Genomic DNA, 24796 nt, shown 5'->3' with positions numbered 1-24796 from the left:
ATCCAACGCCTAGCGTCCCGTCGTGCATTGAAATCTCGGAACCAATAACGTCGTGCTAAGAAGGTAAGGCGATAATCACCGGACGGCCTTATCTCTCGGCCGTACTTCAACAGCAGAAGTAACAAATGCTCCTAACGTGCCATGGAAATGCGATTTAACCTATTTTGAGAGGTCACAAGGTTAACCACAAAAGGTAAATTTTATAGTGACAGAGGACAGCCCAGCTCATTTTCTCCACAATACCCACTATATACTGTACGACACCATCCAAATGAAGTAAGCCATCACCAACATTCTGCAACAATTTATCCAACCTGAAAGTACATTTATGGCGCGATAGAGTCATTTAAATTCAGTTTAGATATAACTACAACCCATGGAGTGATAACGTATGTATCGTGCTCAGCTGAGGCCGCGCGGGGAGGGCTCAGCACCATAGGTGTTCTGGATTGAACTGCGTGGTGTTTGTCCACCGAAAGAACGCGTGAAAGGTACGAAAAGTAGCCTCACGCTGTTCAAGTTCTCTGTAATGACTTAACATTGTAGTTTTTGATGCTGCACTGGGACGCATGCGCAGCGTATTGTGTTGAACTTGGTTAAGGAATTGCGCCCACATAGAGCTACAAAGTATTCGTCCTTCAGGATAGAATGTTTTATGAAGGCCTGCATGCTTATGTCATCCTGAAATGGGGGATGGGTATTTGAAGGAATGTAACCAAAGCTTAACAAGAGGGGAGGAGTTTTACATTGCAATGTTATGCTCCGGTATATCTGTGGGTCATCATGGAGTCCCTGAAATTATTTTCACAGTAACTTAGTTCTGAAACTATGCAACCCAATTCCAATCACTTCTTACTGTGATGAGTAGCATGCCTGCCCTCGTTTTTCATCCATTGTTCAACTAAAAGTTGAATGGACACAACCTTTTTTGGGACATGATAGTTAATGCAGGGTAATCAGGGTAAATGTGTTTTATCACACTTGCCATGTATTTAGTGTATGTATTTATTATCAAGTGTATTTAGTGTGTTTAGCATAATCAGTACATTTCTGGGGTGGGGAAAATGGCTCAAAATGGGTAATGGATTTTATGGGTGGCCCGTATCAGATTTCAGGCTAACAGCTTGTGAGGTGTGCTTATAGATGTACATCAAAAGTCTAAGTGATACTCTAAGATGAACAAGATAAGTTTTTTATTGATCATAATAAGTCCATAACCAGGGGGAGTGGTAAAAAATGTCTGAGAATGTGTAATGTAATTCATGGAAGGCCCACTTGCAGATTTCAGTCTGGCATCCTGCAAAACCCTTATATTGGACCCACCACAGGTGGCTGCCACATTGAAAAAGGCGAAGTGAGGGGGGACATGACAGATGCAGTGATGACCACATAGGCTGTTCAATTGTTCTTTTTTGGGATTAGTTTGGTTCCTCTGAAATTAAGCCAGGCTGTTGAGGTCATGTGTGCCTTGTACTGCTATATAATACAAACATTTGTGCCATATCCATAGAATGAACACAATTTTAGTTGTTTCGCACCGCTATCAGTTGGGAATAACATGGATTGTTTGCATGGGACCTCTGATAAAGGAGGGTCTAATTTGCTTGGAAGGTCTAATATTTTCCATACTTCCCATGATCATAGGTATGACTGCCCATGTTATGACAGCATGATACACAACAGTCAGAGCAGTCATGATAATTTGTCAGATAGTTTATGTTTGAAGGCCACCTGAAAGGCCTGTGCCAGGTTAAATAAGGTCACGTGGTTACACTGTATTACATTGTTCATCATTGTGCAGATTTCATATCATTAAGAGCATGGATGAGCAAACATGTTCTCATTGTAGTAGATACATGTTGCAATTACAATTCACATGTGTTGACAGTGTAGCTCAGATATTGCTTGCAGGTGCTTTTGTTGTGTTGCTTACTGGTGTTTTAGGTATGCTGACTGCAAGTGGTGGAATGTTCCCCTTTGAGGACGTGTTCCACATCTGCTACTGGATTTTGAAGTGAAAAAGTCATCGTGCAGATCATTTGGTGCAGTTGACATTTCATATAGGTCCCCAATCTCAATGACCTTGTGATTGATTTTTCTTAAATTAAGACAGTGGATCAAACATTTGGTGGATCAAACAGTTTGTGGAAGAGGAGGTTTTGACAGTGTAGCACATGATCATCTTCACCAGGTAAAATAATATTATTCCTGCAACCCAACCTTTTCACTTCTCTGCTGCTACTGTCCCTTGAATTGTAGCTTGTCAAAGACAATGGTATAGTGACTACAGAGGGCACATCCTAACTTGAATGGAGAGTGGTGAGTAAGCCGAAGAAATTCGCAAGCACCTGGTCGGTATGGACATGCGGACAGCCCCACGTGGCAGCTAGGTGGTCCGCCGATTTGGCATGTGGGTACAGCTCACTTAAGAAGACTCTCTGTCAGAGAGATCCTCTGAGGCTAGCACGCCAAAATTAATCAAAGCTATGGAGGAGCTGATCGTGTAAGATAGCGAATCGGTATCATAGAAGGTGCGACTTACCTTCGCATGTCATTTCATATGATTTGAACTATCTTTGCATGGTTATCTCCACATGATGAAAGTGCCTAGCACAAAGTTACACGCACACGCGCACGCGCACGCGTACGCCCACGCCCACGCCCCGCGCACGCCCACGCCACGCCCCGCACACGCCCACGCACACGCCACGCCCACACCCACGCCCACGCCCCACGCCCACGCACACACCCACGCCCACGCCCACGCCCACGCACACGCACACGCACACGCACACCACACGCACACGCACACACACACACAGATTATATATATATATATATATATATATATATATATATATATATGTCATCAACCCATATGGCTATTGATAGCGTACCATAAGCCATAACCCAGCCAGTACAGTTGGCATGTTAGTGCGCTTGGAGCTGGTTGACTTGTGGATAGGACCGCCTCGGTAGGCGGGTTTTTTCAGTAATTAGCAGCACACTCTGATGTTATTTCATCTGGCTCGTGTGCCTCAGGGAACCGCTGGGGGTTTACATGGCTTCCGCGGGGGATCTCTTGTGGTGGAGAAATGGACCGTCATGAAGTCCGACTGAATGCCTGAAGGTTCATTCGTACTTGAAAGGCATACTGCTGCAAACAAAACCTTGATGGCGAATGACGCACGGTTTTTAAAACCTTGATACGTTCCCCCCCCCTAGCTTCTCTTCGTCCATCTTAACAGCATGTGTTGAGCCAGACAGTTTATTGCTTCAAAAAGTACCTCATGCATGCACGGTTTTTGGCTTTAACGCCACAAGATCAAGATTCGTGATTAAAGTAGGAGCCGCGTACCGAAATTAGCCAGTTATTCCAGTTGCTTTGATCTCTTGCAGGTTACTTAGGCAAGTAACATTTCGCTATTCAAGATGTCACAGACCTCGAACCAGCATCCATTTTTGAAGTTCCCGATGGATGAGAAAGTGCTGGATGAAGTTGCCAAGAATGAACGTGACTTCCTACTGCTGCATGGTAAGATACGCTCTTGTGATACATTATGGGGACTGAATGTTAGCGTGAATTGGTTTCTGATTCCAGGTTATAATGAAGATTTTGTGCGGGTGTGAGCTTTTGTCATGACAGTTTTTGAGCGACCGGTCGGTAACTTACTCTTCTCGGCACTTTATTCGTTAAACTAATGTGTGGCATGTAACAGATGACAGCATAAATGAAGACAACTGTTCAGACTATGCCGAAGCAAAGGAGTTCATCTAAGACCATCTGATTGAGTAGGCATTTGTAGGAAATCATTTCCCCATTACTTAAATGTTGTGGACCGTACTCACATAATAAGTAATGGTATTTCACTGCCCACCTGTACCCCTTTACGTGACGTGAAAGAGAATACCATCGGCGCGTTGCTGGATCCGTTACACACAGGGTCTCCCAAATGTGTTTGCACTCTGCCACAACCTCATTGCTTCTGCGTTATGAAGGTTTGTATGAGACTTCAGAGCAATGTTCCACGTTCTCCTGCGGCGTCGTGTGAGATATGCCGACATAGCCGTGGCCATGTAAGGCTTGTTTTAGCTCTGTTGTAGATCCCGCACTAGTGTGGGTACGTGTCCTGGTTATGGCGCGTGTTGTGTCAATTTGCAGTTCGTCGACGCTTGCGAACATAAACACGATGCAGCCCATGACGGTTGGGCTGTATTTAGAGATGGTCGCGGTGATCAGTGAGCTTTTATTAGGAGAGTGCAACGTCATTACAACGACTACACATCCCGCAGTGTCAAGTTACACAGATGCATTGCGCGACGAATATATTAATTTTTCTGACCATCGTCCTCGCCAGAAGTCGACGGTAGTCCGAACAGTTATTTCACACGATACTTATACCTCGTCTCAAGCGCTTCGTAGAAGTACATTGCGCGACACCAGGCGGGATTTGTTTGGACATTTACCAGACACAACGGCGCCATGGTTGTCGCAGAGGGTGTATGCCAATGGAGCCGAGTGGGGTCGAAATGACCGGACTGGCTGCGAGCTCGACCGTTGACCCGCCGGCCAGCTGACAGTGCCATCGGGAGCTGAGACGCTCAACAGTGGCATTATTGTGTGGGGTGTCGAATTCCCGGAGCTGGCGCGTCGCCAGGTCCAAGTCTGATTGGCCGACGACGGCCTGGGTTCTGACTGCTTCCGGAGGGTGTAATCAGGTGGTTATTGAACTTGCGTTTCCCAGTGGGCCACTCAGTGGATGGGCTGCAGGGCTGCGGCAGCCATGACGCGTGCGTCTGCGCACCATTCAAGGAAATGAGGACTCAGTCGCTTAGTGTGGACCCGTCTAGTAAATGCACCGACATTGTTGGACAACAGTGACATTGGCGACGCACAAAACCCCACCCTCGTCGCCAAATGTAGCGTTTTGTCACTTCGTCTTACATCGGCGCTTGACAACGTAAACACGATATGCCCGAAACAGGATGAGATTAATCAACAGGTCATGTGGTGGCCAATGAGTTTGGATTAGGATCCGTCGGTGTCTTTTGACAGGACCTTGTCTGGCATCACCCACATGATGATTGGCAGCGATGTGTTCGCGTGTCCACAACCGTTACTTGTGAGTCACATGTATGCGCGTCTTCAGCCACTGTCCGTCAGTATGTGTGTCCGCATGCGTACCCACTACACCCGTCAGTAAGGTGTGTGCGTGTCTGCAGGCGGCGTTTGTCTGTGTGCGCGCTTCTCCTCTGCGCTCGTGACTAAGGCGTCCGTACGCCCACCCGCCGCGTGCCAGTTATGTGTCCGCGTCTCTGAAGGCGGTGTCAATCAGTATCGTATCTGTTTGTTTGCAGACAGTGTCGGTCACAAAAATAAGTAGGCGTTTTCCACCCGTGTCTGTCGGTTATCTGTTTGCGTGTCTGAAGACGGCGTCAGTTAGTGGCGCGCCTACACGTTGGAACACGGCGTCTTGTCAGCCCGTGTACCGTCGGTGTGTGTGATTAACACGTGTGCGTATGTGTGTGCGTCTGCAGGCGGCGGTCTGCGGCTGCGAGAGTCGACCTCGGACGACGAGTTACGCTTCGCCCCGTTTTTCCTCTTCCCCTCGCTGTTCCCTGAGCGCGGCTTCCGTACCGCGCTGCTGGCGCAGACCGTCATGAACAAGCTGACCTTCTGCGTGGCCTACGATAGACAGTTTCTCACCAGCTGTCTAAAAAGGTGCTGGTTTTGGATGGTGTTGGGGATGTCATTATTCTGTGTGGCATGGGTTGCGCCCCTCACGACCGTAGAAGATACAGGTCTGGTAAATGAGCCAAAGCCGTACTTCTGTGCACATACCGCCACATAGCGAATATTGAACCTCGAAATGCGTCTTCGACATCGCTTCTGTATTTCATTGATATTATTCTGACTTCTATAGCCTGGTCTCATTCTGACTTGGGCTCACTCATGCGACTGCTCGCGGTGATCGAAATTGCGACTAAGCGGTTTAGGGGTATATACAACTCCTACTTTTCTTTTTATTATAAGTTCAGAATATCCTGTTTGGCAGCACGATACTGGTGGACGACTTCACGGCTCGGCTTTTTGACATCTACCAGAAAGTGATGGACGAGGGTCTGTGCCAGGTAAGACGTGGGTAATTTTCAATAATGCCAGAGGATAAGCTGTATGTCTTGCTTTTACATCAGTCGTCTTATTCAGCTAGAAGATGTTACAGGTATTGGTTGAATCATATTAATAACTGCATTGGTTGGCAAACTAAAACATCGTTGTTTGTGGATTCTGTTTTGTTTGTCACTAAGTTGCGGGACGCACTGAGTTCTGTTGAAAAAAACTGCAGTGGTATGCCGGTTGGAGATGATCTGCTATGGACCGGTTTGGTCCAATTTTCCCAGTTTTCTCCAACTTTTCACACAGATTCCTTGAATTTCTAAGTGCTTGTGAGATCAGTTGTTTTGTACAATAAGAGGCAGCATTTTGTCAGTGATGTCTAACGAAATAGTTGCGTGTTTATCTGCCCCGCAGCTTTCGTGCGTCGCCGCTATATGACCAATTTTCCACGGCATTCGAGCGTCAGGTTGACGCCGTTACGGCAAAGTTAGCTGAAATCACTTGAAATATCTTTGAGCTAACTTTTCAAAGCTATGAGATGTCAATTCGAGCTAGACTTACAAATGGCTAGAATGCGCCTAGCGTCTCGCGGTTGGTGTTTTCTTCATGGAGTGCGGCTGAAACGTGCTCCGACCACCGTCCGCTTTCTTGCCTTTTGCCTTCCACCGGGATCTGAAGCTTAACATCCTGCTAACTGGATGCACTGTCGAGCCATTCGTGGATCCGTCCCTCGCGGGTGGCGTCATCCGGCCCTGCAGTGGTGCTTCTGTGGACCCGGCTCGCAGCGCTCCCGTTTATTTTCACACGCAGCTCGCCGCGCCAGCGGACACGCCCGCTGAGTTCCGTCCCTGACCCTGCATCCCCGCCGCCGGTGGTCCGGCCAGGCAGCGGGTCACGAGCCGGACGTCCGGGCCGCCATCCCCGCGCTTCCTTCAGCCAATCACGAACGTCCTCGGGCGTCGACGTGCCTGCGTCGTGAAGTGATTGGTCCGAGACGCATCGCCTGACGGCGATGCGTCAGCGGCGACGGCGGCGGCGGGGCGGCGAGAAGCTGCATAGATGCTGACCTTGCCACCTCTCCCGTTGCTCGCTTTCTGTGACTGCTGGCTTTTTATAGCATTGACCAGAATGCACTAACGCATCTAAGCTACTGCCGGCCGAGTCCGCATATGCTTCCCGTGACACGCATTCACCTGGTCGAGTACTTCCAGGTGCTGTTTGTCCGCCGCTGAGTTACCTCGTGCGCTGTCCACGCTGCGACGGCCTTCATCTCGAAGTAGAGCGTCTCGGCCGTCACATCGCTTGGGGTACTCAGTGCATCGTGCTGGCGTGATGTCACCGAGCGCATGTCGCTGTTTGCTTTTTCAGGCCCCGAGCCTGGGTCTTCTGCGCAGCGACTATATGTTCGACGCCCCCACTCGGACCGTTAAGCAAGTGGAGAACAACACAATCGCGTGCAGTTTCGCCGCTGTCTCCTCGGTCCTTAACGATTGTCATAGGTAACCCTTCTGTTTTTGCGGTGCTGGCGAGATGTGGCCGTTGCCTGCGACTGTTGGTGGACGGGGCAGGCTGAACGTTGCTTCGATTGGTTTGCTGGGGCGGTCGGGATTCTAACGTGATATGTATGGAGGTGTCACGATCCTGCACGTGTTTTTGGTTATACTGCGTTGAGTGCACCTACTTCAGACCACGATGATACATGAGCCGGACAGTTTAATTGCGATAAATCGGCTTGCATATGCACTGTGGAACCAAGCATGCTCATAGACAAGGCGGGGATTGCTTTTCAAATGGTCGCAGAAAAGGCACCGAGCTCACTGCGGTTTTAATACTTTTTGACCTGCCCGTTACGAATCGGCAACATTTTGAAAATTTATTTGTGCCTGCTGTATCAAATCGTAGCAGGTTCTGGCCAACTACATGACTGCTTGCTGATGATTTTCAACTGAAAAGTTCCATTTCCAACTTTTTGGGTGCTGAATCCGAAATATGTATTTCGCTTGTAAGTAATAACAAATATGTATTTTGCTTGCGGGTATAACTCGTTAGGTTGGATTGGCCAAAAAGATGTCTTGGGCAAATACTGCCAGCCTTCTCGTAGTATAACTACTGCGTTTCCCTTAGATATTAGGTATGCTCCGATTAGCACAAAAGGGTATCATTTGCATAAGCTTTTTAAGCTTTTACTGGATCTGTTTCAAAGGGAAAACATAAGCGGCAGTAGTAAAACAATGACAGGATCGCACCAACATTCCATGTTTTTAATAGGAATGGGATTGGACTAAAACCATGAAGTGACCAAAGCCAGGTAGAAAATTTTGGAGGGCGGGGGTCGGAAGTGCGGGTCAAACTTGAAACATTCACCACTATCACCTCACCCCGTACAAGTCCTGGGAGCCTAAATTTGTTGGGAACTGAAAAATGTGTATTAGCATTTGCCGAAAGGTTTTCAAGAACTTCATTCCCGGCCACCGTAAGCAAAATTTGAAGATTCCGACTCAGACTGAGTTTAACAACTAGCACGATATGTGATAAATTTATCTGGTTCATGTATTGCGCTGGGCAGCGCGTGGTCAATGAACGCGCTAGCCACACGCTGCCGGGCTGCTGCAGAACGGCTGTGTGTAAACGCTATTGTCTCAGTGACAATATTTCAGCCCCTTGTCGCTATGGCTTTTGGCTGCCAAACGTCCCTTCATGCGCGGATATGCGATATACTGCGGGGTATGTATGAAGTGGAACCAGCGAGTCCAGTTATTGCTTTCGGCAGCGCAAGGCCACTTTACGCAGAAATGGATATGAGCGCCAGTACAGTTGCATGCTTTTGTCCCAGACGAATCCTTCTTGTCCTTTTTAACGTCGACCTTGGCTACAGAACGCACGGTGACGCCTGAATATCCGGCGCGGAGGACCGCCAGTACAAACTAGCGATTTCAATAAATAAACAGTCGATGGCGCGCCGGCCGTGGGGCGCGGCGTTTGGCGCCAACGAAACGGAAAGGTCGCGGTGACAGACGTTTTGGACGATTGCGATCGATGTGCTGGGAGATATACAAATATTTTAGGTGAACATTGTTCACCGTGAACTGGGCTTCCTGTCAGCGTCAATTACATGATCCGAGCTCAGAATGATCATTGCAGTCGGCGCGCCCTAAAACGCCGATAAACATCAAAACCATTTCGTTCGGTTTAGGCGTAAGTGTGTTGTATTTGAGATTGGGTCTTAAGCGGACATTGGTCGCTTTCCGTTCGGTCGCCGACTTTGTTATCGGTCGGACAGTGCTGGGATGCTTGAGTGATTTGTGCGGTAAATGCACCGAGACGGTGCAGTCTGTTCCACGTGTGATCTCGTGTCTCCATAAACTGATATCGATTCTGAAAATGCGCCAAAACCGTCGAATCGGCTATTTACTCATGAGTGCCCGCGCGCCTGGGTGTTCAGCGACTCTCACTTCCATCTGTTTTTCCGATGTGCGACTTTTGGCATCCTGCGAATTTCGCGTTTCCTTTGTTTTCGTTGTCCTGCCGACGGTGCCCCGCCGCGCCTGTGGGATGCAATCCGGCATTTCATACTGCGATGCGCTTTTGCTAGCTTGGCTGCGTGCCAAAGTTTGCATGGCCAGCTGACAGCCGCGCTGGGCCGCTTATGCATCTGTGCGTGACAGACGGGCGGACGGACATTTCGAAAACTGCAATATAGTGAGATATTCGAGCAGCGTGGTGGCGCGGCATTACAAATTTGAAGTCGCGGAAATCAACCCTTCTGTGAAGGGATCAATTAGTTGACCTAGAATCATGCGATTACTGGCATGTTACTTTGAATAGGTGTTTATTGTGTCGCGGGTGCCCATTTTGATCCTGAATTTTCTCGTTTGCCACGACAGCTCATTATCTCGTCTCGCATAGTTCAGAAACTCGCATCTGAATGTTAAAGATGGGAAAATCCCGAAAGCTTGTCTCTGAATCCACGAAGCTTGTGAAAACTGAGAAATTACGCTTCATGAGGGCTCCCGAGCGGGATGTGCGCCCTTGAAGAGGATCATCTTGTATGCGAAAATCAAAGCATCCGTAAATATGTGCCATCTGTTAATGTTTACCAGGCCGGCGCTCGTAGACAGCAAGAGATGCAACCACGATTTCAAGCATGCAGCAAACTTTGCGAACTTGAATGATGTCAGTAATGTCAATCGACACAAAGCATGCATCTTGCCTGCGAACTAGAAGTGTGTCCCTCACGGCGCTTTGCAACAGTACAAATATAAACGAATGCTGGCAGTTCCAAGCGTTTTGTGGAACGCCGACAGTAGCATGGAACGCTGTCTCGCTAACATTGCAGTTTCATGTGATGCACAGCCCTTCCCTTGGTTGCGAAGGACCAGTGCATGCTGTCGTGATGCCAGCGTTTCCTGTGTCAGTGTGTCTTCCGCGTAGCGTGAGCGGTTATAATTGAGTGCCTGTATGGGTCACCTTGACGTGACAAGAATGAGATGACAGGCGGGGGCGGGGGCGGAGGCGGAGAGAAGAGCAGTCTTCTGCGCCCGGCGTGGACGCGGGCGGTGACAACTGCCGAAGCGGTACCTTGGTGAGAGGGGGTAGACGAGGGTGGACATTAGACGAGAGGGTAGACGACCCGCGCGCGGGGTTGATACGCTCATCTGATCTCCGGCCTTGGAATTTCGTATTGCAGAGACTGGAATAGTCTCAGAGCTTCAGGCATTAATCAGTGACTACCTATGATACTCATCACGGACACACACGGCTCAGGTGCCCATCGAGGGAGGATTTCCTCCGTTTTCGAAGCCACGGCTCTTCGTCGTACAGGTTATCAGGTGCGAAGGTGATCCGTATGCAGGCTTTATCGTTTTAGCTGAGGACCGCGGCCTCTGAACTTTGTGAAACGAGATATTGGTGCTGTCCTTGCCGTGAATCTCTACGACATGCCGGGGGATACACCACTACCCCCTTCCCCCCTCGCTGTGTCGTTCTGGGAACGTGGTCACGTAAATGACACGTGGGACTTTGAATTCGGGGCGGAGGTGGAGGTTGTCTAGAAAACTGCGTCGAGCGGCATTCGCTTTGTCTATAACAATGGCTAGGTATGCGAAGTGTGGACTAGTAGCGCCAAGCCACAAGTTTGCGGTCTTCCCTCCTCGTTTCCGTGTGTTTCATGATTGCCTAGGATGAAAGGCATTTACAGGCACATTTCTAGAAACTCGTATTGCACGGTGCGCCTTATCTGGCTCTAATATGGCGTAACTTTTTTGTTGGTTAGGAGCGGGCTCGTTTGACCTGACAGGCCCGTTTCAAAGAAACCGAATCAAGTTGAGAGGCGAGAATTCATGCAGCACAGACTGTGGTGACAAATTGTTGAACACATCAGCCTTGCAAATGAGTCCCAGGGTTTGTTCTGCCATTGGGTATTCTTTGCTCAATCGGAAAGTTACTTGTACTGGCAGCTAAAATGTCCATACATCTGTGGAACGAGGAAAAGACCAAAGGAAACCACTGGTGTAGTTATAATGGATTCACCTGGCTCAAATTCATTATAAAGGTCATCCCAGCGATCCACTGTCATATCAGATTAGAATCAGTAACTCAATGAAATAAGGAGTATGTAAAACAATCGAATTTAATAGAAACGCTTAGAAATTAGACCTAAGAAAATTTGCGCACTTCATCGAATTATTCTATATTTTCTAGGATATCGTAAGCACTCTTTCGTGCATTTTTCACATAATTTGAGTAAAACATATTGTCAGCCCCTCGGCAGTGCATATGGTGTGAATAACAACCTTTCAAGATGCATTGCCGAGCAGGTTTTGGGTAGATACAGTGCATGGAAGTACGATCTTTACGGAACATATGAATGTAGGAATACCAAATGCCTCAAATGTAGAACTGCCATTTCGTGTCAGTTCCCACATTTGCCCACCCAACAAGCGTCAAACATTGGATACATGAGGCTGTCAGACTACAAACTGCTTTTTAAAGGGACGTCACAATTTTCAGCATCCGAAATAGAGTAGCCTGATTGAATAGCTTTGTGGCTTCAAAATTTTCGTGCGACAAAAACAAACAAACCAACAACCAAGTTCCGCTCCGTTGCCCAGCTGGTTAGAGCGCCTGCCTTCCGATTTACTCATCCATGGCGGGGTGGGTCGAGTCGCTTTAGGCGCTCGCTAGTTGTCCTTGACAGGTATGGCCTGCGGCTGGTGGCAGCGGCCTTGTTAAAGGTCAGGTGACGTTAGAGGGCGGGGCGGACCGTGCCGGCCATTGCGGCACGTCAAGCTTTCGCCGCTAAATTCTGCCGTTGAAATGGAATGCGCGATCGGATCCTGGGGGTCAAACTCACACAACAGGTACCGTTTAGCGTGAGCTCTGATCCCAGACGTCCATCCATTCAAAAGGTTCGGACAAAGCGTAAAAAAGCCTACACCGACGAAACAAACCAGAAAACCAAAGAAACAAAAATAAACATAAAAACCAAGAAGGAGTTCTCCAAATTTTCGATTTGCCCAACAAGAATGTCATCGAACTAACCATCGCGTCAGGCCGTGCCCAGACACCGATGTGTCGGCTTTAAGATGGGAAGGAAGGGTGGGGATGACAACAAGCCTAAATGCTTGCAATATTTATGTCCCCAAGCCTAAGACAATGACCTGATACCACCAGTTTCCGGACAACTGATGAGGTTGGATGTCCCGTAGCGGTCGAGAAAGGTTAAGACAAAACAAGGGCTTTCATGAACTGCGATTGATTGCAATACGCCAATGTGGCTTAGGGGGTGTCTGTGAAGTATGAGACGCATGCGGGATAGAAGTGTTTTAACAGATCGTAACCAATGCATTACGGGGGAGAAGTGTTGGGCGCCGTAACGTTTCGCTCTCACTTACCTGCAACTCATCAAGAAGTTTCGCAGATGGTTTCATTTGGGATGAATTCCGTTGGATTATTTTCATGACAAGGAACGTGAAAGTTATGTTTCGCATATCGAGATAGATTACCGGCCAAACGGACTACCGAACGGGGGGAGGGGCAGCTACGGTACACGCGGCCGAACCAGGAGAGAAGGAGACCACGCCCAGGGGAACTAGGGTGTGTGAAAACGCCCAAATGCAAATCGGAGACTGTTTCTGAGCTGTTTTTACAGTTGACATTTTTACTGGACTTGCCGCGCAAAATGCTCGCGCACAGTAATGTCGCCTCTGTATTTGCGTTAGCTACGGACCTGGCTGACCATTAATTTATGTGTGTTAATCTATGGCCAAGTAGTAGGTTATGCTATATCAAGTAGCTCAAACATACGAATTAACTTCCCGCTTGAACAACTCCCGCGTCGTGCCAACCTGGTCATCTGGTCGACTCCTGATTCCCAGCTATTTATGAAACGTTTCTAGAGATCCAGGTGAGCGATACACGGCTGTATGTTACCTGAGTGTGGCTCGGCGCCCCATGGAGGAGAGGTGGTTTGTTGTGGATGTGTCTGTGTTCGAGTTACGTTTAGCAGGTTCGTGTCGGGTTTTCAGTTATTTTTTCAAACTGCATCTACTTTCAAATGTGACGTTTTCAATGGACGTTAGCTCCCCTGTAAATGTCGGTGTTTTGTGTGTGCTTTCAATGGGCGCTGCTGGCTTTGTTGTCATCTACCTTGAGTCCAACAAATCAAATTCTGATCTTGCATTTTATCCGAACGCTCCATGGAAATGGCCTCGATATGTAAGACCACGATGAGCAAGCACCAGCACGTGCACGTTATCCTGCGCGCCCGCTGCTAAACGCTTGTGCCGCTGGCGAACGCGGTGGGCTGCTGCTACGCTGGCGCTCGCCTCCCTCCGCTCCAGCCGTGGCCCTGGTGACCACCGGGCGCCGACGCGGCGGCCTTTCCCGTCGCCACACAGCTGGCCCCCGCAATGCCTGGGACGCGTCACGTCGCGACACGACTGCGCGGCAGGGCGTCCCCCGCATCCCGCACCCTCGCCCCCTCACCCTGACCCCCCACGGCCCGCCCCCGGCCGGCGGTGCCGGGGTCGAACGTCCGTCGCCCAGCACCGCGCCGGGCCGGCGGCCGGTGAGATTCGCGGCCCGGCCGACAGGGCGGCGCCACTGAAGCTTGTTCTGCTTTCAGCCGGTCTCGCTGGGCCTGCTGCGCGTCGACTATTTCGCCTGCGATTTGCGCGGCACCATTGCACAGGTGGAAGCGAATGTTATTGCGTCGGGCTGGAGTGCCATGAGCCAAGTCACCTCTGACATGCATAGGTACGCCGGCCGACTGGGGCATGACCGATTGATCACGCCCTCCCTCCCCCCCCTCCCCCTCCATCCCTTGCCCGGCTGGGCCCCGGCACTCCATTTGTAGAAGAAGCGCTCGCCGCGCCCCCATGATGCGATGCCCATTGGGGTTGGTGGAAGGGGAGTAGCTCAACGATACCTACATTAACTCCTACCTTTGCGATGCATCCTGAATGTTCACATGCCAGTAATCCTTCGCGTAGTTGTCTCGTTTTTGGTAGTAGCAGTGCTCCCTTTGATATCATTTCCAGCTTCCTGGGTATTTGAACGCTAAATATTCGTGTTTCTTCCACTCCTCGACTGTTTTTGGTGTGTTTTGCATATGCTAGCTGTCTATCCACACTGCGTTCATGACCGATATTTTGATGCGACTAGGCGGGCGGTAGCGCAGAGGACTAGCTATTGTCGAGAGCAGGCTGTAGGAGGCCTTGCTCGTTCCCCGGGGCATGAACACCACGGCCACACTCCGGGACCTACCTGTACTTGGGGGGGGGGGGGGGGAGGGCTTTTCATCGAGTTGTGCTTGTCCGAAATTTTTAGACCTATTGTAAGAACGTCACGTCCCTGATTCTTTGCGACAAGCCGAAAATTGCCAGCTCTTAAAATGTATAGCCAGCGTCTGTATGTGCCAGCAGTGTGTATAACAGACGAGTTTTGAGCTCTGGATCGCACGGTGCCCCACAATACGCCACCAGACGGTGAAGAATGCCGACATGTCCTTATTGATGCCTTGCCTGCAGAGGATGGTGCAGGATAGATGGCAGACCCGCTGGTTCCAGTGGCTCAAGTTCCAGAGGGACTTATCTGTTTGGGTTGAAAATGAACACTACGGACAGGTGGCCTCCGGCCGGAAGGGGTCACTCTGGGTGGAGTGGGGCCCTCAGGCTAGGTTAGGTCAGTTAGGTAAGGTTGGGGCGGGTTGATAGCATAGCATGGTGCGGAGAACATCCTTCCCGCAATCCTGTTTAAATTTGGGTGTCGGTGTGACGCTGCCTGGGCAACGCGCGCAGGTGGACACGGCCGAGGGAGGCTGGTATGGCCGAGCTGCCTGAACCGGGCGTTTCTTAATGCGCATTGCATTTCAGTACCTTCAAAGTTCTTCTAATCACATTGAACATTGCGTGTCAGCGCCAGGCATACCGCATCGCATTGTGTGCCCAAAGTGGTGTGTTCAACATGTAACAATCCGTAGTACACGTTATGGCAAACATGATTGGCATCGCCATGAAGGTGATGCTGAAAATCGTGGTCTAGACGGGTTAATGTGGAATAGCTTAGGTGGCTGGTGATTGGCAATACTAGGAAAGTGCATATGTTCTATTGGATATTGGCCCCAGTAAAACAGACTGTACTTCAGATGCAAATAAAAATCCCGATGTAGTTTTCACAACGCGATTTATGTCAGCCCATGCCAGAGCTTACTGCGTTTGACGCCAGTTCGGAGGAGATGCCATTGGCTGCTGCCCGGTCTGTTCTTTGCACAGTTTTGGGTCGGGTAGCTGAAGTCGTTTCGTAATTCCAGACGGTGTGTTCGCCATACACGATGTAGCTGTTTTGAAGTCAACCCTCTTTAGTCGCTGAGATCCGCAAGCAACCCATAAAAGTGCCGCAAACGGCGGAGATACGGTCCGCACAGGGTAGCGCGTGACAGTGGCGCATCGAGCGGCATTTTCGGTGGTCCGGTTGCCCGTTTTCTTCTCTGTCAGCAAAAGCCCCATGCCACCGTGACGCAGGAGCGTGGTGTAGGGGTGGATGGGCTGAACAGTGAAAAACAACGAAACTTACACCCAAAATAGCTGGGAAACCGATTCCTCCCGGATTCACCCACCTTTTTCTCGAGGGTGAAGGAGAGGGCTGGAACCCAAGTGTGAGGGGGGGGGGGGGAGGGGAGATAGAACTGGATTCGTTCGCGACCCGCGTTCTCTAGCTTTTCACGCGATTTGTGTTTATATGCTTTATGTTGATGAAAAGGGTTGGCAAGTAGCATTTGTTTTGCCAGTCTACAAATACGTCGTCCGATCTTTGCAACCTGCATTAAGTGCCGGGAAAATCTTGCGTCGCAGCTTCTAACGAATTTCGCTGCCTGCTTCCGGAAGTTTTTGTGGTAGTGATTGCAAATATACTAGGACGACAATTGGACGGGCCCTGTCCATCCAAATAATTCGGAGGTAATGTAATTTAACGAAAAGTATAAGAAATGAAATTTTAATGCATAATGAATGCACCTCTAACGCACACCACGCCGCGGTCCAGCATTGTGCGATATGTATGCCACACTGAGCTAATGACACCGCACATGGGTGGGCTTTGACGGGATTGCACTCACTGTTTCGGTTTGGTTGCAATAAATGATTTATTTTGCGTGTTGGGACTGCGTCATTGCGCTTATTGGCATGCGGTGTAAGATATTGTATCTTTGAATGCTTGCCTTATTAGGCATTCTGTTTATGGAGTGGCCGTATTTTAAGCTGAAGTGAACCTCGGAACGTCTAAAAAGGCGGGCACACCGCGTTAATATGAACCCCAGCCAGCGTCGATCGTTTATTCACCTTTGCCAGCGCTATGATAGCCTTCTGCCAGTACCACAGACGATGTGCAAAAACAAATATTGGGGAAGGGTTTGCCAACCGTTCCAATGATTTGCCTGTTTTTCACCACCCATTGTGCAAGGTCCATAAAACTTCTAACAACTTTTAACTTGGGTCGTTTGAGCCCTCGCCGGCTTCGGTCATTCCGCTTCCTTCGCAGCGCAGACGGGGCCACCGCGTCATTATCGATAATTTTTCCGACGGTTATTACTGATGCGGCTGTGGAACAGCAGGCGCTGTGAATACCTGATGGTCCACTCGTCCTGTCTGGGATGGTAGGAACCGCACTGAGCGGACGGGTTTTCCGTTTCTCGAGTGGCGTAGAAGCGGACCAATGACCAATTGGGACGGACCAATGAATGGTCGGCCGGTGTAAGGTCGAGCGGCCGCAGTGGCGGTCAGCTGTGTCCAACATGACACTTGTTAATTTGTCCTGCTGGAGATACCTTCCAGAGAAGCGACGCACGTGCCAGTAAGCCAAGACATTTGTACACGCCATCATGCCTGAGCGAGGATATTGCCGCTGCTGGGCTTCACTGTTCGGAATATGATGATGTCACCATCACAAAACATTACCACTGTTCCGTGAATCGCCGCTTATTCCGCTCGTTTCTGTAAGCTTGTATTCGTTCAGCTTGGAAGAATTGTTCTACATGCACCCGAAATGCTTCAAGGGGAAAGCTACCTTCTTTTCTTCGTTGCATGTGGATGTATCGTTTAGCTAGCAATATCACGAGATTTACCTCACATGAGAAATTCGGGTCCCAAAAACCACAGCGCTTGAATCAAGCATGATTCGTGTACGTCTGGCATATCGGTTTACAGCAGTTGGTACCCTGCACCAAAAGGCGCGCTCGGGCGGCCGGCCGACAGCTCGAGGGCACGTCCGCACCGCGCGGAGGTCAAGGTCCAACCCACCTAAGCTGCCCGCTGGCGTCTACGGCGGACGTGTCCCTTCTAGTCACTCTGTGTGAACTCGTGTCGTCGCTGCTGATATAGCTGCATGCGAGGAGAGTGAAACTGGGTCAGGTCAGACCGTGACACGATTTTCCCCTGGCGAAATTTTACGTTCGTATGGTGCCATTTCATGACTGACATGGCTTTGACCTTGGATGGCCGTGTTATTACGATCATGATGTGCGAGGATAGCGTTGAAGTGATGTAAAAGTTCAGCGAGCATCACGTTTGGCGATTTGCATTACGCCTCTGCTCTGAGGTCTCTGCCTCCGGTGATCTTGGTAGCGGTTGTGACGCTTAGGAAACGGTTATGACCCTTCGTGACGATTAGGAAACGGTTATGACCCTTCGTGACGCTTAAGAAACAGTTATTACCCTTCGTGACGCTTGGGAAACGGTTGTGACGCTTAGGAAACGGTCGTGAGGGTTACCAAAGATTGTGGCGCTAAGGAAACGGTTGTGACGCCTGGTAAGCCATTGTGACGCTTAGGAAATGGTTGTGACGCCTTGGAAACGGTTGTGACGCTTTGGAAATGGTTGTAAGCCTAGGAAGCGGTTGTAGTGCTCAGGAAGCGGTTATGACCCTTACGGATCGGCTGACGTTATTCGGCTCGTAATGCAGTGGTCTCGTGGGAGAGCTTGACGGGGCTTCAGCATGTCATTCGATGTGCCATAACACCCATATGACGTATGTAAAGATCACGGATGTCCATGCCAGTCACCAGATAGGATCTTGGCACCTTCAGAGCCACCGGACAAGATGAAATAGTTCGTTTCGTTTCCAGAATGATTGGCGATACGGCGTCCCTCCGTGCCTCAGCAGCGCAGACCTTTGATTACAAAGCTATATCTACGCGGCCTGACATGGTAGACAATTTGGGCATACCATTACAGGTCATGCACATAAGTGAGCAACCCAACTAGTCTGCATTACACGGTGGTCGTAGCTAGCGGTTCGGTGAGCATCTCCGAAAATCGGCAATGGGCTGCATCTACCTTTCCCTGTGGAGAGTTAACCAAGAAGCTTCAACCCGCATACCAAAATCACATTCAACCCAATGTTCCCAGCATACCAGGGCTTCTATTCCTCGGAAAAGGGCCGTCTTGTGGGCGTGGCAGGCTAACGTCTTTTACTAGGCTATCGGAACCCGCTGGTACTAGTTGCTGGGGTCGGTCGCTGGGCGGGCATGCTACTCACCACTTGGACCCCACCCTGCTTGTGTGCCCGGCGTGTCGTTTTACCATGTCATTTTAACGATTGCGGATTTGCGGTTTTTTGTTGAAGCGTTTGAATGTTCACAGAGTGTTCTTTTATGTGCTGTGCACGTGTGCTGTGCACGTGCCGTCTGTGCTGTCTCCACTAGCACACTGAGCAATGTTACACGTTATCACGTGTGTGCTGTCTCCACTAGCACACTGAGCAATGTTACACGTTATCAGAGATCGTATCGCAATACCCTCTCATGCAGCATGTCCATACCTCACCGAGTGCATTTTCAGATACGGTCTCACCGTGCTGGGTCACCTGGACAAGACTGACCAGGTGAGGAGCGTAGGCATTACCACTCGTTCGGTGTCAATGGCAGGTAGAATCGGCCGGTTAGTAGCGCTTGTGTTGCACATTTAATACTGTCTGGTTTTATCTCGCAACCTCTCATGTTGAACTAACGCGATGAATCGAATGCTGTCAAATGGATATGTATTGTTACGCAGCATTGGCACCGTGATATTGACATATCGATGGCATTGACACTGACACGGTGTGATGTGCCGATCAGTCAGTCGGCGTGTGTCTCGGTGTGACGCCCCCTGCCGCTCCTGGTGCGACTGCCATTGCGTGTATGCCGCGGTTGTAAGATTCCCCTGCCGCTCCTGGCGCAGCCGGATCGAGGAGGCAGAGGGAGGGGGCGTCGGTCCGTGCGTCCCGCAGGGGCGCGCGCTGTCGCTCCTGGTGGGGCCCATTCGCTTGTGCTGCGGTGTGAGGCTACCGTGTCGTTCCTGACGTGGCCTTTCGGAGAGCCGTTAGCCGGGATGTGCCGCTCTAACGTCCCCCTCCGTCCCGCTCCTGGCGTAGCTGGCAGGGGGCTGTCCGCTCTGTGACGTCCCCCTCCGTCCCGCTCCTGGTGTAGGTGGCAGGGGGCTGTCCGCTCTGTGACGTCCCCCTCCGTCCCGCTCCTGGTATAGGTGGCAGGGGGCCTGACCGCTCTGTGACGTCCCCCTCCGTGCCGCTCCTGGTGTAGATGGCAGGGGGCTGTCCGCTCTGTGACGCCTCCCTCCGTCCCGCTCCTGGTGTAGGTGGCAGGGGGCCTGTCCGCTCTGTGACGTCCCCCTCCGTCCCGCTCCTGGTATAGGTGGCAGGGGGCCTGTCCGCTCTGTGACGTCCCCCCTCCGCCCCCGCTCCTGGTGTAGATGGCAGGGGGCTGTCCGCTCTGTGACGACCCCCTCCGTCCCGCTCCTGGTGTAGATGGCAGGGGGCTGTCCGCCCTGTGACGGCTCCCTCCGTCCCGCTCCTAGTGTAGATGGCAGGGGGGCTGTCCGCTCTGTGACGCCTCCCTCCGTGCCGCTCCTGGTGTAGATGGCAGGGGGCTGTCCGCTCTGTGACGCCTCCCTCCGTCCCGCTCCTGGTGTAGATGGCAGGGGGCTGTCCGCTCTGTGACGTCCCCCTCCGTGCCGCTCCTGGTGTAGATGGCAGGGGGCTGTCCGCTCTGTGACGCCTCCCTCCGTCCCGCTCCTGGTGTAGATGGCAGGGGGCTGTCCGCTCTGTGACCGTCACCGTTCGGTCTGCCGCAGATTCCGGCCAACACCTCCCTGGAGGGGATCGCCACGGGCATGATCCACGCCTGGGACAAGTACAACGTGGCTGGGTATGTCGCGCCGAGCCGGCCTTCCGGGCCACCGTCGTGTATCGGCGACCTCTGGACGTGACCATCCAGCTCTCCCATCGACCTCCGGATGACCGCTGGCGCCTTGTTGCATTCGTCTGATGTCGGAGTTGATTAGTGTAGCGTTGCCGCTTGTACTGGGAGAAAAGACCAGCGACTGAGTGTGCTAGGAGATGGCGCAGTCCGTTCAGTACTGTGATGGACGGCGATGAAAACCATGTCGCATGTGCATATATTTGCCTGAAGGCCATTGTGAAGCCGCCACAATATAGCATGACAATAGGTACCAGACTTCCTGCGGAATCCCAACATGAACGTGCCGTGTTGCGTTATGGCTACGAGGTGTTGCCGTGCTATGACTGGGACTGAACGCTGACCGCGGCGACCCGGGCCGGGCAGGGCGGTGATCCTGTTCGTGGTGGAGGACCGCACCATCAACATCTGCGACCAGCGATTCCACGAGTTCCAGGTGTACCGGCAGCGGCCGGGCATCAGGGTGATCCGGAGGTCGTTTGCGCAGCTGCTCAGCCAGGCGTCGCTGGGCGAGAGCCGAGCTCTCATAGTGTGAGTGCCGAACCACCGGGAGCACACCAGCCCATCGCGCTCGGCTTCGCCCGATAGTGGGGCTGAACGTCGCCCTGGTGTCTCGCTGCAGCGGGGCGATCTGCAGTGTTTCCGGACGATGTTGCCATGTCCAGTAAGCCGCAGATCGCACTTCGGGGCTCAGAGTCGATCTGGTCCGCCCTTGTACCTCAATCGGTTACAGCGTCGGGCTTTTAACCCGCCGTTGGCGGAACGGGCGGGTTTGAGTCGGTTCGGTGCTCGCTATCTGCCTTTGGTCGGGGTGGCTGGCTATCGGTGACGGCGTCAGCTCGAGGTCACGTGAGGTCAGGGGGGGGGGGGGCTGACCATGCCATGCACTTCGGCGCATTAAACTTCTCCACAAAATTATAGCGTCGAGCTGAAGCTTGACGGGTAGACAACGGGTAGACAACGGACTGGGTAGAACCAGGGTTCACACAACGGACGCTGCTTGGCGCGGGCTCTGATCTCAGAAAGCCATCCGATCAAAGTATTTGGACTAAATTTACCAGAAAAGTATCTCTGATTCTGAAAATCGTGAATCCGTTATTCGTTAACTTCGGTTTAGGTCGAGTTCGTCATCAAGCAGATTAGCTGAAATGGAAATGAAAACTACCTTCAGGACATTCTGTTCATGCGAAACTTAATCACGCTTCTTTTATTTGCAGCAGATGAAATCACCAGGGTGACTGAGTGGGGATCTTCCCATGGTACTCAGCGCGGCTGGCCGCCCCATGGTGCGCACGTTGACTGACCCCCACGGGTCGTGCCGCCAGGGACGGCCACGAGGTGGCGGTGGTGTACTACCGCGTGGGCTACTCGCCGGACCACTACCCCAGCGAGCGCGAGTGGCAGCTGCGCCTGCTGATCGAGCGCTCGCGCGCCATCAAGTCGCCCAGCATTCAGCTGCATCTGGCCGGCACCAAAAAGGTATGCGGCGGCCGCTCCGGAGGGGGGGGGGGGGGGGGGCGTCCGCGACGCCCGCATGACGTGTCCCCGCGCGGGTGGCGGGACATTGGGGCGAAGGCGGGGAGAGCGACGATCAGCTGGTCTGTGTTTGTGTTTGGCGCAGGTGCAGCAGGAGCTCTGCCGTCCCGGCGTGCTGGAGCGCTATCTCCGTGACCAGGAGGTGACGCTCTGCAGATCTCTCTTCGTCGGCCTGTACTCGCTTGACATGGTGAGCGCGGCGGCAGATGCGGTACGGAGCCGTAACCACATCCAGCTACGTGTTACGGATGTTCCCACTTGACACGTGACGTTAGCACAAAGGCGCTGCTGCACACAGGCGCTGCGTAGCCCGTCGGACCGCCCGCTGCCCTGTCAGCCACCCTCTGGATCACAGTTCATAACTTCTCACATCGTGTTGCAACCGAGGATCCCCCACCAATTTCTGGGTTAGAGTCTGCGACCCTTCACCTTTGCCCGTCCCGCTCGTCGGTCCGTTCGTCGGCGTGCGAGCCGGACCAGGCCGCGATGACGCCGACCCACTGCTGCAGGACGAGGACGGCGACGCCGCCGTGGAGATGGCGCTAGCCGCGCCGCACCGGTATGTGCTGAAGCCGCAGCGGGAGGGTGGCGGCAACAACATTTACGGCGAGGAGATCGCGCACACGCTGGCGCGGCTGCGCGACAGCGCCGAGCGGACGGCGTTTATCCTGATGGAGCTGATTGAGCCGCACGTGCAGCCCAACTACCTGCTGCGGCCGGGCCACGGCTCGCCGGAGCTGGTGCAAGCCGTCGGCGAGCTGGGCATCTTCGGCTACATACTCGGGTGAGCCGGGCTCGCTCTCAGAGCTGCTACGCCGGTGATCCCCGCCCCCAGCCGCAGGATAGGCCGCTCGCTGGCTGCTGGCAGCTGGCAGTGTGTCTCCAGATTCGCCAAGCTCTGTACTAGCTGCTCACTGCTGCGCGCCGGGCACTGACCAGTAACAGCCGCTCACCAGAACCCCAGACCGCCGAGTAAGTCACTCCTCTTGGCTGATGAGCTGCCTTGCGTAACGGCGCAGACGTTCGGCCGCTGGCGGACGACGTCGACGTCGGCCGTTTCTCTGACCCGGCGACTGACCTGTCTCACGGCAGGGATGGAGAGCAGACCTACTGCAACGAGTGCTGCGGCTTCACACTACGCTCCAAGCCGTCCTCGGTGCAGGAGGGCGGCATCATCGCCGGCTTCGGCGCCATGGACTCGCCGTTCCTGGTGTACTGGGACGAGGACGGGTCCGGCGCAGCCTCGTCCGGCGACGGGTGGGTGCCTGGCACGGCCGGCCGCGTCTTCAGACCGGCTGGGCGCACCTGTGGCGGACTCTGACGGGGCTTCTAATGCACCTCGTTTACAGAACTGTCGGATGCCCACTGTTGGCAATGTAAATGCAACCAAATGTGCAAGCCTTGCTCTCACTATGATCCCGGTGCCCAAATTCTGGCATTTCTGGTATATTAAATTCTTGTTTTATTATTATTCTGGTTTTGTGGTGTAGTGTTACAGGTGCTTGCTGCCTTCTGTAGTTCAATGGTCATTGCTCATTCTTTTTTCCATGGGGCATCTCTGTGAGGTTTTCATTGGAAATGCAAACACATTTGACTGCTGATTTCATATGGCATTGCCTGCCTCTTGCATTGGCAGGAAGGGCAGGTACCACAGAAAATCAAAATTGCAGTAACGTTTTGTGGGTTTAGTAAACCCAAACGCAGAAGATCTGACACAGTGCCACTTTTCCATTCTAGTGATCAACGTGGTAACACCCAGTTGAGCTGAGGACGCCCCCATGCGCTTCGAAGTTTCTCGGGTCGAAACTCAGCAACCAGCAGCGACCTTGGGGTTGTGAGGTCACCTGCAGGGTGTGGAGTGGTTTCCTTTATATGTATATAATATATATATATATATATATATATATATATTATATACATATGTGTATGTGTGTGTGTGTGTGTCTCTCTCTCTTTCATACATAGATATGCCATGCTGTTCACTTCACTGAAGAACTCATTTGTGGCAAATGTTGCTGAAGCTATGCCCAATAGCAGGCAGCAGCCTTTTTAGGTGCATATGATATGCATCAAGTTCCACATGACCACTTTCTGCACTGAAAAACTCATATTGGGACTCACTATTGCACTGTTTGTGCACAAAATTAACAAATGTGTTGTCTATGTGTGTTATGAGTGTATTGAACATTTTAGCTTATGAATTGTCAAACTGAGAGCTACTCAGTTAAGATATCTGACTCCTTGGGGATATTTGCAATGTAAAGTTTGTGTGCATATTGCAGGGCAAAGTGAAATGTGAGGCATAAATATATTATGAGAGGTGAATGTTATTCTTTCATCACTATAGTGCTGCAGTAAGCACACAATAGAAGCAATAAGGTGATACAATGATA

General features: G+C 51.6%; 1 protein-coding gene across 2 annotated transcripts; it reads left to right on the top strand.

Annotated features, from left to right (window-relative positions):
- Nucleotides 1-407: 407 nt before the first annotated feature.
- LOC119105846 (glutathione synthetase) lies at nt 408-24779 on the top strand. 2 transcript variants are annotated; one of them, XM_037229400.1, is made up of 13 exons: nt 408-491; nt 3400-3535; nt 5539-5722; nt 6057-6132; nt 14244-14374; nt 19453-19495; nt 20743-20816; nt 21234-21398; nt 22193-22346; nt 22489-22593; nt 22913-23187; nt 23496-23660; nt 24141-24779. In XM_037229400.1, the coding sequence occupies exons 2-13, from the start codon at nt 3433-3435 to the stop codon at nt 24169-24171; spliced, it is 1506 nt and encodes a 501-aa protein (XP_037085295.1). In that variant the 5' UTR covers nt 408-491; nt 3400-3432; the 3' UTR covers nt 24172-24779. The 2 variants fall into 2 exon arrangements, with proteins under 2 accessions (XP_037085295.1, XP_037085294.1); XM_037229399.1 differs by lacking the exon at nt 14244-14374 and adding an exon at nt 7487-7617 and having other exon boundaries at nt 24141-24777.
- The last annotated feature ends 17 nt before the right edge of the window (nt 24780-24796 follow it).

The sequence above is a fragment of the Pollicipes pollicipes genome, unplaced genomic scaffold, assembly GCF_011947565.3.
Source record: "Pollicipes pollicipes isolate AB1234 unplaced genomic scaffold, Ppol_2.1 Scaffold_6138;HRSCAF=7277_pilon_pilon_pilon, whole genome shotgun sequence".
Taxonomy (NCBI): Eukaryota; Metazoa; Arthropoda; class Thecostraca; order Pollicipedomorpha; family Pollicipedidae; genus Pollicipes; species Pollicipes pollicipes.
The sequence above is the reverse complement of the archived record's forward strand: the minus strand, read 5'-3'. Positions and strand labels throughout refer to the sequence as shown.

Bases quoted from the DNA above. Each gene is read 5' to 3' on its own strand.
- LOC119105846 (XM_037229400.1), top strand. From the start codon at position 3,433: ATGTCACAGACCTCGAACCAGCATCCATTTTTGAAGTTCCCGATGGAT. The intron at 6,133-14,243 runs GTAAGACGTGGG...TTCTGCTTTCAG, and splicing joins TGGACGAGGGTCTGTGCCAG to CCGGTCTCGCTGGGCCTGCT. The intron at 23,188-23,495 runs GTGAGCCGGGCT...GTCTCACGGCAG, and splicing joins ATCTTCGGCTACATACTCGG to GGATGGAGAGCAGACCTACT.